Source organism: Glandiceps talaboti, chromosome 22 (assembly GCF_964340395.1).
Source record: "Glandiceps talaboti chromosome 22, keGlaTala1.1, whole genome shotgun sequence".
In the NCBI taxonomy this organism is placed as follows: domain Eukaryota; kingdom Metazoa; phylum Hemichordata; class Enteropneusta; family Spengelidae; genus Glandiceps; species Glandiceps talaboti.
The window spans coordinates 16,570,480-16,586,515 of NC_135570.1; the positions used below are offsets into that span (position 1 = coordinate 16,570,480).

The window sequence follows — 16,036 nt, forward strand, 5'->3', positions numbered from 1 at the left end:
TAGAAACTCGTGTTATTTTACCCTTTTTTCATCGATTTTTTTTTGTAGTCTGAAACATATCTCGAATTACAGGTGTCTGTGAAAATCCTTTGCCTAGTAGTATCTCCCACAATCCTTTGCCCAACAAATATGGCTGCGTCCATGGCATTATCATGATTGTCAAACCCGTCGTGCAAAGTATAACACGATTTCGTTTTCGAACAAAATTTTGTAACAGCTGGCGTAGATTCGGACGAACAATGAGTGACCAAAGGCGGTTTAAGGTGTTTGTGACCAGGAATATTCCACAGAAAGCTATAGACATACTTGTGACCGAGTAAGTGGTGGATTTATGTTAACTTAATGTTATTTTTGATAAGTTTATATTGTACGCTTTGTTTTTGTTTTCCTATCGTTACGACATTATCAATCACGTATTTTGTACTGCACTGTCACTGACTGCTGGGTATCAGAAAAAGATGGTAAAGGAATCGATATGCCTTTCTCCAAACAGTTTACGACGCTATTGTCTTACTCCCTTATTCGTTGTCGCAATTCCACGATTTGTTCTGTTTTTTAAAGGTTTTTTTTTTTTTATTCGATTTGAAATATCGCATTGTAATCTTAGTCACACTCACAGTGCGGGGGTGGGATGGGGTGGTGAATACGGTGACGGATCACATCGTCCCAATATGAACTCGTCTCATGTCAATTCGCCCCATTTCAAGTCCTTCCATTCACTGGAAGTATATTCCATTCAACTCGCTCCAGTGTCAACTCAGTGCATCTGATGCCGGATGTGGGGCTGATTGCTTGTTTTTAGTTTTCATTGTGTTTCACATTTAAAAAAAATCTAGTTTGGAGGGATAAACCAAATTGAAAGTCGAATCATAGTGGACGCACAATGTTCTACATGTACATATTGTATATACCGTAATGTCTGTAATCAGGAAACGCTATCGTGACTATCAAACTAATCCTAATGCAACTTCACTGGCTTCCAGGAATTAATTTGTACTTAATTTATGATGGCAATAAGTATTAAAGGATGAACAATAAGCACAGATATAGCTTTACCTCGTTTTACTAGCAACATTTGCACTGGTGAATTCTTTCTAACAAACTTCAATGCATTCGGCAAGGACGGAATGATAAATAACTAAGGACAACCATGGAGGAGTATTTTTCGCAGTTAAAAATAATCTCATTGCCCAAGACGAGCATCATCTCGATCAAGTTGACTGTGAAATGAAATGGATTAGTGTCCACATAAGTGGTATCTCACCAGTATTCGTAGGAGCTTTCTATTGTTCACAGAAAACAAACCCTGATTGATAGATTATGTATATACAAGTCATGTACATTTAACCTACAGGTATATGTACCAGGTACATTGTACAAGTCATGTAAATTTAACATACAGGTATATGTACCAGGTACATTGTACAAGTCATGTAAATTTAACATACAGGTATATGTACCAGGTACATTGTACATGTAAATTTAACATACAGGTACATGTACCAGGTACATTGTACATGTAAATTTAACATACAGGTACATATACCAGGTACATTGTACATGTAAATTTAACATACAGGTACATGTACCAGGTACATTGTACATGTAAATTTAACATACAGGTACATGTACCAGGTACATTGTACATGTAAATTTAACATACAGGTACATATACCAGGTACATTGTACATGTAAATTTAACATACAGGTACATATACCAGGTACATTGTACATGTAAATTTAACATACAGGTACATATACCAGGTACATTGTACATGTAAATTTAACATACAGGTACATGTACCAGGTACATTGTACATGTAAATTTAACATACAGGTACATATACCAGGTACATTGTACATGTAAATTTAACATACAGGTACATGTACCAGGTACATTGTACATGTAAATTTAACATACAGGTACATGTACCAGGTACATTGTACATGTAAATTTAACATACAGGTACATATACCAGGTACATTGTACATGTAAATTTAACATACAGGTACATATACCAGGTACATTGTACATGTAAATTTAACATACAGGTACATATACCAGGTACATTGTACATGTAAATTTAACATACAGGTATATGTACCAGGTACATTGTACATGTAAATTTAACATACAGGTACATATACCAGGTACATTGTACATGTAAATTTAACATACAGGTACATATACCAGGTACATTGTACATGTAAATTTAACATACAGGTACATATACCAGGTACATTGTACATGTAAATTTAACATACAGGTACATATACCGGGTACATTGTACATGTAAATTGAACATACAGATATATATACCGCGTACATTGTACATGTACATTTAACATGGGTATGTCATTCAGTACAGAGTTTCTGTAGTGTAAGATAAAAGAGTATATAACACTGATTTGTATCGTAGTGTTTACCCATCTGTGAATATATTCCCAAAGTGGAGGAGAAAGGTTGTACATGTACATTGTACAAAACCTGTAAATGATTAGTTTTTCAAACACTCAGAAAAGCTAAAAACAATAATTGTTCAGGAAGTAACTTACCTCTAGAATTCTATTTGAAATTTCTGCGATGAAATATATTGTACATGTGTAATTTAATCTGCTATCTGGTTTGTTTAGATGTGATGTAGCCCAGTGGAAATCAGATGACCCAATTCCAAGATCAGAATTACTGAGAAATGTGGCGGGTATTGATGGTTTATATTGCTTGTTGACTGACACAATTAATGCAAGTGTTTTAGATGCAGCAGGTTTGTATATAACATTGCATACATTGTATAAATATACATGTACTTATTAATTAGACTACTACATGCACATACATATACCGGTACATGTATGCAGTACTCTCCAGTAGTACATAACATCACATATACATATATACAAACTGACAAGACTACTACATGTACATGCTGTACTACTATGTACTATCCCACAAAATCAATGTTAGTTTTACATCATACATGTAATGCTCTGAGTATGATTTCGTGGACTGATACATTAGATCGTGTGTACAGTTAGAAACTGGCTCAAAGTTTGTATCCTACAGAACAGAGATTAATCCGAACTTTCTGATTCATAATGTATATACTGATGATGGAAATCTTATCAAATATTCTTAAAATCTACAATCATAGATTATTCCAAACTGCTTTTTATAACTTGTTCCCAATCCATGTATGGAAATATCCATACCTAGTCGTAAATCTCAAATGTTGGTGTTATTACATGTACATGTACCAGACTTTACATCTTTTAAATATTTGTATACAGGATATAAAAAACATTGCTAATCGTAAAGGCAAACTCCATAAAAATTGTGTAATTTTCTTCAGTTTCTTGGACCAGTGACAGTATTACTACAAATGATTTAAAAGGAATTAATTTTTGAAATGTAATATTTTCAAGCCAAATGTTTCCAGTGATGTTAATTGCTTCTTCTGACTGCAATAAAAAAAATCTCTTAAAAAGAAAATAAAAAATAAATATTAGTATTGACATATTTACCAACTATTTATTTCATCAATTGTATTTTGCTTCTACCTATATACACTATAGGTCCAACATTGAAAGCAGTCAGTACAATGTCTGTAGGATATGACCATATCAACTTACAAGAAGTGAAAACCAGGTGAGTCAGATTAGAGATAGTATTATTACAAACCAGGTGAGTCAGATTAGATATAGTTTTATTACAAACCAGGTGAGTCAGATTAGAGTTAGTTTTATTACAAATCAGGTGGGTCAGATTAGAGGTAGTTTTATTACAAATCAGGTGAGTCAGATTAGAGGTAGTTTTATTAAAAAACCAGGTGAGTCAGATTAGAGGTAGTTTTATTACAAACCAGGTGGGTCAGATTAGAGATAGTTTTATTAAAAAACCAGGTGAGTCAGATTAGAGATAGTTTTATTACAAACCAGGTGGGTCAGATTAGAGGTAGTTTTATTAAAAAACCAGGTGAGTCAGATTAGAGGTAGTTTTATTACAAATCAGGTGGGTCAGATTAGAGGTAGTTTTATTACAAATCAGGTGGGTCAGATTAGAGATAGTTTTATTAAAAAACCAGGTGAGTCAGATTAGAGATAGTTTTATTACAAACCAGGTGGGTCAGATTAGAGATAGTTTTATTTTGTCTATTTTGATTCACGTGATATCATTGTTGATGATGATGCCAGTGTGACAGTAGCAGATATATCCTGACAAAAAATAAATCAAGGAGGGATGGGGCTTACTATGTTGGGTCTAGTGTGTCCTTCCGTCTATGCATCTGTGTATATTCACTTGTATCTCAAACATGCAGACTTGTAGACCAATTTCAATCAAAACTTTTAAATATGTTGCAAATCACTTTGTTTTGTGACATTCATGATAACAGTCAAACTTGACCATTTGATTGTAAAAATGTGTATTTTGCCCCATTAATGGATACTGAAAACTTAAAATATAGACACTTTATTCATTCAAGCTTGGAATTAAAGGTAAATTTTACAACCAGCGACATGCAAGCATTTACAAGTGAAACTTGTTACAGACAGGGAAAGTAAATAAATGAATTGGATTAATAACACTAGGCACAGTATGTTGGAAGTATATGTACTTGTATTACATTCCATAACTCAGTCAGTTTTATGTTGACATGAAATGCCAGGGGAACATCAAATTCATTTGTGAATGTGAACTATTATGCAAAGACGCCATAAAACTGTTCTTATCAAACTGTGAAGCGCAGTACCAGTCTTTATACTTCCAACATGATGTGCCAAGTGTTAATCAAATCAAATTCAAATGTTAATGTTTCATGTTTTAAACAATTTATGCTTGTAGATGCTTGCCTCTCACTGGTTAACATGTACTGAACACTCTAATGAATGAAAGTGACTTTGTTGACAACAACTCTTCATTTCTGATATGTCAGGAATATACCATTAGGATATACACCAGATGTACTCACAGATGCAACAGCAGAGCTGACAGTTGGTCTACTTCTAGCTACATCTAGGAGACTACTGGAGGCTGTTGACCAGGTCAGAAAGTAAGTGACCACACCAAACAGTTCCTATATTGTTTTACCGGGAGTGGTAGACTAACTTAGATGGCTGTTTAATATACATATTAATTGTATGTATATGTATATGTAATGCATTCAAACTGTTTACTATACATATTACTTGTATGTATATGTAGTGCATTCAAACTGTTTACTATACATATTACTTGTATGTATATGTGCAAATGTAATGCATTCAAAGTGTTTACTATACATATTACTTGTATGTATATGTGCAAATGTAATGCATTCAAACTGTTTACTATACATATTACTTGTATGCATATGTACAAATGTAATGCATTCAAAGTGTGTGTGTTGTTTATTGGTTGTTAGCTTTATTTCAGACATATTGGTATTAAGTCTTGTTTGTACAATAATGTATACATGTACATATCATGTTGTAATTATTCTCTACAGTGGTGGATGGGGATCATGGACTCCTCTATGGATGTGTGGAAGTGGTTTATTTAACAGTACAGTTGGAATAGTAGGACTGGGTAGAATTGGAATGGCTGTAGCACACAGACTGAAACCATTTGGGGTGAAGAGATTTTTGTACACTGGCAGAAATCCCAAACCAGATGCAAATACAGTACCTGCTGAATATGGTAAGCATTTATTGAGCTGATGGAAGAATTTGAAGTTATTCATATGGTAAATAGCAAATTTGCATATCAATGCTGATGATTGTTCAAACCAATATCAAATGATTGACTGGATGCAGATCACACTATAACACTTAAGATTTCTGAAAAGTGTTATTTAGTCAAAAAAAACTAAGAGGAAGATTCTTCTGAAAATTGATGGGGATGTTTGTAGTTGTGTCCAGGTAAAGAATTATTGAAGACAATATGACCTGATTGTTGATATGCAAATAAAGACTAAAAATTGTATTTCTTGTCAAAAAGTTAAAACTTTGAAATTACTACATGACTAATTTTCTGAAACTTGGTGATGATGTCTATATGGTAGATGTGGCCACTGCAAAAATACAAATTGGATTCACTCTTGGAAATTTTTATTCGTTGTACATTGTATGTATGAAAACCGTAAACCTCCAAATTTTGAGCAAAAGTATCTAGTATGTAGATTAACTTCTTCGGTTGATTTTTTTTTTTTTTGACAATGAGCCTTGCTGATGTAACATCTTAACTTTCAATTCTATAAATAATTCTCTACTTGAGGAACTACAAGATTTTAACAAACATTGTTTCTACAGCTACACCCCCAACACTAACACTCTCACTCACACTTACAGTTAGAAGCTTGCCTGTGAGGAGACATCACTACACCCCCAACACTAACACTCTCACTTACACTTACAGTTAGAAGTTTGGCTGTGAGGAGACATCGCTACACCCCCAACACTAACACTCTCACTCACACTTACAGTTAGAAGCTTGCCTGTGAGGAGACATCGCTACACCCCCAACACTAACACTCACACTCACACTTACAGTTAGAAGTTTGCCTGTGAGGAGACATCGCTACACCCCCAACACTAACACTCTCACTTACACTTACAGTTAGAAGCTTGCCTGTGAGGAGACATCGCTACACCCCCAACACTAACACTCTCACTCACACTTACAGTTAGAAGCTTGCCTGTGAGGAGACATCACTACACCCCCAACACTAACACTCACACTTACAGTTAGAAGCTTGCCTGTGAGGAGACATCACTACACCCCCAACACTAACACTCTCACTTACACTTACAGTTAGAAGTTTGGCTGTGAGGAGACATCGCTACACCCCCAACACTAACACTCACACTCACACTTACAGTTAGAAGCTTGCCTGTGAGGAGACATCACTACACCCCCAACACTAACACTCTCACTTACACTTACAGTTAGAAGCTTGCCTGTGAGGAGACATCGCTACACCCCCAACACTAACACTCACACTCACACTTACAGTTAGAAGCTTGCCTGTGAGGAGACATCACTACACCCCCAACACTAACACTCACTCACACTTACAGTTAGAAGCTTGCCTGTGAGGAGACATCACTACACCCCCAACACTAACACTCTCACTTACACTTACAGTTAGAAGCTTGCCTGTGAGGAGACATTGCTACACCCCCAACACTAACACTCACACTCACACTTACAGTTAGAAGCTTGCCTGTGAGGAGACATCACTACACCCCCAACACTAACACTCTCACTTACACTTACAGTTAGAAGCTTGCCTGTGAGGAGACATCGCTACACCCCCAACACTAACACTCACACTCACACTTACAGTTAGAAGCTTGCCTGTGAGGAGACATTGCTACACCCCCAACACTAACACTCACACTCACACTTACAGTTAGAAGCTTGCCTGTGAGGAGACATCGCTACACCCCCAACACTAACACTCTCACTTACACTTACAGTTAGAAGCTTGCCTGTGAGGAGACATCGCTACACCCCCAACACTAACACTCTCACTTACACTTACAGTTAGAAGCTTGCCTGTGAGGAGACATCGCTACACCCCCAACACTAACACTCACACTCACACTTACAGTTAGAAGCTTGCCTGTGAAGAGACATCGCTACACCCCCAACACTAACACTAACACTCACACTTACAGTTAGAAGCTTGCCTGTGAGGAGACATCGCTACACCCCCAACACTAACGCTCACACTCACATTTACAGTTAGAAGCTTGCCTGTGAGGAGACATCGCTACACCCCCAACACTAACACTCACACTTACACTTACAGTTAGAAGTTTGCCTGTGAGGAGACATCGCTACACCCCCAACACTAACACTCACACTTACACTTACAGTTAGAAGCTTGCCTGTGAGGAGACATCGCTACACCCCCAACACTAACACTCACACTCACACTTACAGTTAGAAGCTTGCCTGTGAGGAGACATCGCTACACCCCCAACACTAACACTCACACTCACACTTACAGTTAGAAGCTTGCCTGTGAGGAGACATCACTACACCCCCAACACTAACACTCTCACTCACACTTACAGTTAGAAGCTTGCCTGTGAGGAGACATCGCTACACCCCCAACACTAACACTCACACTCACACTCACACTTACAGTTAGAAGCTTGCCTGTGAGGAGACATCGTTACACCCCCAACACTAACACCTGTGAATCATGTGAAATTGAATAGACTGTCTCCTATAATTACCAGTTATTATGAAATGCTTTGATTTCAGTGAGTCTAGATTCTCTACTTAACCAGGCCGATTTTGTGATTGTTTGCTGTGCCCTTACTCCAGAGACTCAGGGACTTTTTGATATAGCCACATTCAGTAAAATGAAAAAATCAGCTATATTCATCAATACAAGCAGGTAATGTCAAATTGAATTATTTTCTAAATGCCCATATTGATGTTGTAGACTTTTAATACACTCACTGTCTCAGTGTCAACAGTGAGAATGACTACCATGCCATTTTTAGCACAACTGAAATAATGAAGTTCAGTAGTGCTATAGGCATGGTGCAGTATCTGTCCGTCTGTGTGTGTGTGTGTGTGTGTGTGTGTGTGTGTGTGTGTGTGTGTGTGTGTGTGTGTGTGTGTGTGTGTGTGTGTGTGTGTGTGTGTGTGTGTGTGTGTGGATGACTTAAAATAATAAAAAAAACACTGCACCAATTACTTTGGTTTTTGGTGTGGACATTGCTTGTGGTATCTAGTTTGGAAATTGTTCAAGGCAAAATGATTGCATCACATGTGTGTGAGTTAGATAAAAAAATGTGGTTTTTGGTCAAAAAAATTAAACTCAAAAACTAGTAGGGGTGCTTAGATTACAGATTGTTCAAGACATGAAAATGCCATCATTGATATGCAAATTAGGTCTAAAAATGTGTTTGTTTGTTCAAAAATATATAATTCCAAAATGACTGAACAGATTGGACTGAAATTTACTAGGGATGCATCAATTTTGGCCAATAACCGTATCTTGAAAACTAAATGAGAAATGGGGCTGAAACTTGGTGAGGATGTTTCTGAAGGTGTTTTTCTGCAGTAACTTCAAATCATATTGACAAACCTGGCCCTAGCAACCATGACCATACCCTTAGCAACAGTGAAATGATTATGCGTATTCAGTGTTCACACTGCCGATCACCAGATGGTAATATGGCGACTTGGTTTATTGACTGGCGAATTGGATTGACGTTACTTTAGTCAAACTGGCGACTCCAAATTTTGACTTTCCTTAACATGCAACAACAGCGAATATATATAGCGAATGTGTCAACAATTATTCACTGCCAAGGGGGTATCTCTGTACAATTTGTGAATATCTTGCTTGCTCCATCACAATTTAAACAGCATGCTGGGAGATCTTTTTACATGCAGCCATATTATATATTCATATTACGTACCTACTATATGCTTGAACTTTCTAGTTTGCATAACAATGTCTGAGTCTCACCGTCATACTTTGTTGGATTGTGGATTTTGCCAAGAAAGTCAGGCAAAGAAACCAAGAAATACAAGTAAACAAGATACTATAATAACATGTAATAGTGAACAAGAAATCAGTCCTTAAAAGTCGAATGACAGACAGCAAGCTGCTACCGTTGAACAACATGCTGCTGAACAGCAGTGGGTCCCTCTCAATCTCAGACACAGGAAGTGTACGACAAAAAACAAAAAATCAAAACAGCTTGGTTTAACGACTTTCTGTGGCTGGAATATGAAAGCAAAAAAATGTATTCCTGTGTAAAGCCTGTAAAAAGGGCGAGAAATCATCTGTAATTTAGTTGAGAACATTAACAAGAGATTCCCAGACAATGGTATCCTGCAGGCATTTTGTATTCTTAATCCTGAACATTTACTAAATAAGGGATCACCTGAGTTTGCTATATATGGCGATAAAGAATTAGATGTACTAATGTACTAATCAATCATTTTAGAAAGGATAAGACTGATGCTAATGGTTTATAGAGTGAAATGATTTCAGCCATTGCAGTTAGAGAAGAATGGAAAATATGTAAACATGAATTAGTAGCTATAGGCATTTGAAATTTTCAACAGACATGACAGTTATTTAGGAGCTCGATAGTAGACAGTTGGATGTACACCCTCAATTGATAAAACTCTCAGATATTGCATCCCTTATACCTGTGTCTACAGTAGACTGTGAAAGAGTTGTGAGCCAGTACAATTTGATAAAGACAGCCTTAAGAAACAGGTTGAAGTCAGAGAATGTAGATTCACTACTTAAAATTCAAATAGAGGGGGGGGGGGGGGCTCTCATTGATGAGTTTGACTTTTCTAACATTTTCAAACTGGCTTATGAGAAAAGTTCAGCTGATGAACTTCAATCTCTTGTGGGTAGATTTCAAGAAAGTAGGATACGTGAGGAACTTGAAGTATGAGATATGGAAAAATCCTGTTGATTTGAGTTTAAAGAGAGTGAACTAGGAAGGAAGACTACAGGTACATGTACTGTAAGTCTAATGGTCTTGTATATTGAAGTAACAGTGTTGTGTAACACTTCCTTTGTTATTTGTATATCAATAAAGTGTATCCATTACTTATTGAAATTGATGTGAGTCTTATCAAGTTAATATACATCATGGAACAGAATGGAATGATTGTATGGTTCAGGATGTATTTAGTGATGGATTGAAAGTATAGGCACATATCTTAACTAAAATCTTTCAGCATGATGTTCTACAAATACAGCCATTTAAATTCCCAAAAATGTCAGCTTCAGCTTCTGGACCCCCTCCTATGAATTTTATAATAATCAGGTTTATTTGCATATTGACTATATTTGCATATAGTCTGTTAATGTATTATACTGAGTTCAAAAAAAAGTTACCTTTTTATGAAAATCAGTTGCTACGGTAACAAATGTACCTTCCAAAATTCTACAAAGTTCGAAACACTTTCAAATAATACACAATACTGACAATGGAACAGTGACACTACAAGATGATATTTCATTAATATGTTCCTAGCACATAAACTTGAAGATGAGACCCTGAGTTGTAGACATTGTTAAGTTGTTATAGTCCATTCAATTTGAAAGGTGTTGAATAACTGTGATGGCTCTTTGACTTTGGTTCATGATCATTTACATGAAAGTAAATCCAGCTATTACATTTTCTGCAGAACACAAGAATCCCTGTGCCAGTACATGGTTTGAGGACAGCAGGTTTCAAACAAACAACATGCTGAATTTCTCTTCATTCGATAACTTGAAAGTTCAAGGAAAGCTCGCGAGACAAGTATGACCCAATCAAATTCTCTTGAACTAAATTAGATCTGGACATTTCAAGACACCTTCACACCAAATTTCAGCCCAATTTGCCAAGTTGTTTCAGAGCGGAGATTGAAATACATGTATAAAAAGTTGACGGACGGACAGATGGTCAAAGGTCCGACATCAACCTACCCCTATAGCCACTGACTGTCTTTTAAAAAAAGTTTAGGGTCAGTGTGAAAAACTCGGTGGGGTTGGGTTAGCGGAACCAAACAATTTTATTTAGGTCTAACCATAGTGATATGCTTAATATGTTTAAAATGTATTTGTGCATAACCATGGTGATATGCTAATGTTTGATTTCTGTTTCTACATAACCATGGTGATATGCTAATGTTTGATTTCTATTTGTGCATAACCATAGTGATATGCTAATTCTTTATTTCTGTTTCTACATAACCCATAGTAATATGTTAATTCCTGATTTCTATTTGTGCATAACCATAGTACTAATATTTGATATCTGTTTTAACATAACTATGTTAATTTGCAAATTGATGATATATAATATTATTATTTTCATGTCCATGATAATTGACCCAGAGGAGGCCTTGTAAATCAAGATGATCTCTTAGATGCTTTAGAATCAGGAATGATAAGAGCTGCTGGACTAGATGTTACAACACCTGAACCAATACCTACAGATCATCCATTACTGGAATTAGAAAACTGTGGTATGTGTGTCATTAATATTCTTTTATACTGGTAATAGTACTGGAAATAGTATCTGATAAAAAAATGAAACCATAACTTTATATATTTTTAATACAAATATTTTTATGAAGACTGACAAAATAACTGACAACCATACTGCTAGCTCTCACAGAACATAAGTGTATTATTTGTTCATTTGTGACAGTGCTGTAGAAATGCATCACAGTCAAATTTTAGCACAACTGAACTAATAATACGCTTATGTTATAGGGGTTTTTATATTAAGAATTGTTAATGACATGATGATTCCTTCGGTGATATGCAAATTAGGTCTAAAAATGTGTCTTTTTGGTAAAAAATCTACAATTCCAAAACTGCTAAGCAGATTAGACTAAAATTTAATGGGGATGCATGTTGTATATGTAGAAGAAGTTGAAGTGACAACATGATGATCCCATCGGTGATATGCAAAAGGGGTCTAAAAATGTCAATTTTGGTCAAAAACTTATATCTTGAAAACTACATGGGAATGGGGCTGAACTTGAACTTTTTCTGGGGGGTGATATTGTTCAAAACATATTGACTAAAATAGCCTTAGCGACCATGAGGACACCCTTAGCAACAGTGAAATGATGCCTATTATAAACATAACAGGGGTGGGCAGGTAAGTGAATAAATGTTTTTAAAATGTACATGTATGCTAATATACTTGGCAACAAGGCCATGCCCATAGCAACAGCCTAATGATGGTGTATATAGCAAAGGTAATAGCAGGGATGGTTGGACAAGTGGATAAACAATCAAAAAGTGTACCCAAATATGCCTAGCAATAAGCCCATTACCCATAGCAACAGCCAAGTGATGGTATATATATGGTAAAGATAACAACAGGGCTGGATAGGCAACCAAACACTAACAAAAATACAGTGCAGTTGTGCTACAATGCCATTGGCGCTATTTTTTATAAGTTAAAAAAAATAATCCAATCCTCATCCATAATATGGCCTCTTTAACAGTGTGTTTGTCATAACACACCAACAATTGTAGAACTTATAAATGTTTGTCCTCTGTTATTACAATGTTTTTCTTAAAAAATGTTTGTCTTCCAAGGCAGATTCTTCAATGTTGTCTGTCTGTCTAAATACACATCATGAGTCATTGCATTGTAATCTCATTAATAATTCAAAAAATACCATTATATCAACTAAAGTAGCTAGAATAAAATTAGCGTTGCCTTTGTTCCCCTTTAATGTATGTATCCTGTCAATTCATTTATATTGTGTTTTTCAACTTTGTACACAGTGGTGTTGCCTCATATTGGTAGTGCCACAGAACAAACCAGGACTGAGATGGCAGTGCTAGCAGCAAACAATCTACTTGCTGGATTAAAAGGAGAGAAGATGCCTTGTCAAGTTCAAGTCTAAAAGACATTAGATATAATAGAGTAGCAATAACAAGATGACTGGTTTATCAACCAAGGCTACATCACTGCCTTTCATTGCATGAAAGTAATGTAATACACATAACAGTAACACATTCTCAGATAACCAACACTACAAACTAAATAACTTTTATCATTTAACATGCAAATGGACTCATAATCCATATAATCATTGTCATAACTGTATTTAATGGAATGGATTTTACTATAGATTCTGACTTTGTTTGTAACTTGACATTGTCATCAAATGTATTAAATAATATTAGCTTGTAATGTAATGTTTGTCCTGAGTGGCTTGTAATGTAATTTTTGTCCTGAGTGGCAAGATTTGAACCAGAATTTCTATTACACATGGTCAGACATGGGAAGGTGACGATCACTCCTGGAACAAACAAAATGAAAATTGAGGTAAATAAAGAAATTGAACCGTATTCGCCACATCAGATTTTAGTCACTATTGCCATCACTGAGTGATATTACATGGTATTACCTGAAAGGTCATTGGCTGACTTTAGTTGGTATAGCCATCACTGAGGGACATTACGTGATATTGCCTGAAAGGTCACTGACTGACTTGAGTCAGCATTGCCATCACTGAGGGACATTACATGATATTGCCTGAAAGGTCACTGACTGACTCGAGTCAGTATTGTCATCATTGAGGGACATTTAAGTAATAACATATGCCAGCGAGGGCAATATCACCATTTAGTGCCTGCCCAAGGGTTGACACTCTTTACCAAAATTTTGATGATGCCCTCGCCTTCGGCTCGGGCATCATCAAAATTTTGGTAAAGAGTGATGGTAATTTTTTCAGGAAATTATGTTTTTCATTGTTTTCCATATGGTCTCTGTTTTTTGGTTTCTTCTCATCAGATGTATAGTCATTACAGATTGGAAGAAGAATTTTATATTGTCTTTTTAAGTTGATGTCAGTTTCTTGCGAGACCACAATTTTCGCGATGTTATCACTTTTTTGTTGAATATGTTAAAAAAAGCATGAAAAATTACATGTAGGTTGGGTCGAATAACTGGAACCAAACAATTATTTTTTAAGTCCTAATTAAATTGATAAGATTGAGTTATTAATTATGTGTGTGTGTATGTGTGTGTGTGTGAGTGTGTATGTGTGTGTGAGTGTGTGTATGCGTGTGTATGTGCATGCGTACCTGCAATGTGTGTGTGTGTGTGTGTGTGTGTGTGTGTGTGTGTGTGTGTGTGTGTGTGTGTGTGTGTGTGTGCAACTTAAATTCAAACACAGCCTGGCCAATTGTTTTGGTATTTGGTGGGGACGTTTCCTTTGTTGTCTAATTGGGAAATGATGCACCAGAGGTGTGAGTTTTTGGTCAAAAAATGCACACAGCTTGCAGTCTGTAGGCAGGGTGCAAGTTATAGTTCTATTGATGTCATAAAATCATTAAATCTTGTATGGGGTAAATCTAGGTCTGAATGGTACCACAGGGTTTATTCACCTTCTTGGCAATGGCACCAAGATTAACATGTTCGAGATAGTTTGAACATACTTATTAGCACAGCTGAACTATATTCATTCATGATAGGTTCATATGTGCTGTAGATCTGATAGTGTCTTGTCTGTCTGTCTGCCTATCTGTGAGTTACTTATAGTCAAAAACCATTGGCATATCATATTTGGTAGGGATGTTGATTTCAGTCTCTAGTCGGGGTATTGTTCAAGAAAAAAATGGGCCAATTTGTGGTTCTGCCTGTCTGTCAATCAAGCTGACAGAACGAAAATGGGCTAATTGCTCTGTTTTTCTGTTTGATAATCGAGCGGATACAACGTGTAAGAGTATATATATATATATATATATATATATATATATATATATATATATATATATATATAAAAATATTTTACATTCATTATTAGAATCTGCTGTGACACACTAATAATGCAATTTTTCCAGTTGATGACTTTCAATGTAGACTGTGTTATATCATCAAATCTTTTATATATTTGACTACCCTAAATACCAAGTTTAAGTTCTGCAATTATATTATAGCAATAATGATAAGTCTCATACCCATAGGTGATATTCATTGGGTTCCGTTTGTCCATGTGTGTGTGCATGCATGCAGGTGTGACATTCACCCTCATATCTTTGGTGTGCACCTACTGATTTCACCTAAACATGGTACAAAGGTAACATATCATGTAAGACATGCATTGCTGTGATTTGTGACTGAAACAGATATGGACAAATGGCAGCCATATACATGAATGTTAAATTACAAATAAATGCATAATAGCTTTGGAGGTATAATACATATAGTGACTCCATTCAAGTGCCTACACTCATATCAAATAAGAGTTTTCTTGTAAGACCTTGAACTTTGACCTTGATGTTCATAGCTTTGTAAAATTAAACATTTCAAGTGAGTGATGATCGGTATTTTGATCATGACTTTGGTTTCACTATGGGCATATGCATGTCACTTAATTTCATGACCATGACCTGTATAGCAAAATGAAGACCATGTTTGTGATAAACAAACACATTTTGTCTGTCATCTCCAAATGTTTGATAGATGTGGACACTATTCAAGTGACAACGTCGTACTACTCTCACATTGACAATGGCGAGCTTTCTAATGAGGCATTGAC

General features: G+C 36.0%; 1 protein-coding gene across 1 annotated transcript; it reads left to right on the forward strand.

Annotated features, from left to right (window-relative positions):
• Positions 1–144: 144 nt before the first annotated feature.
• LOC144452149 (glyoxylate reductase/hydroxypyruvate reductase-like) lies at positions 145–14,098 on the forward strand. The gene is made up of 8 exons (XM_078143186.1): positions 145–316; positions 2,635–2,765; positions 3,574–3,646; positions 4,932–5,048; positions 5,484–5,674; positions 8,252–8,387; positions 11,859–11,989; positions 13,272–14,098. The coding sequence occupies exons 1-8, from the start codon at positions 153–155 to the stop codon at positions 13,391–13,393; spliced, it is 1,065 nt and encodes a 354-aa protein (XP_077999312.1). The 5' UTR covers positions 145–152; the 3' UTR covers positions 13,394–14,098.
• Positions 14,099–16,036: the final 1,938 nt, after the last annotated feature.

Bases quoted from the DNA above. Each gene is read 5' to 3' on its own strand.
- LOC144452149 (XM_078143186.1), top strand. From the start codon at position 153: ATGATTGTCAAACCCGTCGTGCAAAGTATAACACGATTTCGTTTTCGA. The intron at 2,766-3,573 runs GTTTGTATATAA...TATACACTATAG, and splicing joins AAGTGTTTTAGATGCAGCAG to GTCCAACATTGAAAGCAGTC. The intron at 8,388-11,858 runs GTAATGTCAAAT...TAATTGACCCAG, and splicing joins ATATTCATCAATACAAGCAG to AGGAGGCCTTGTAAATCAAG.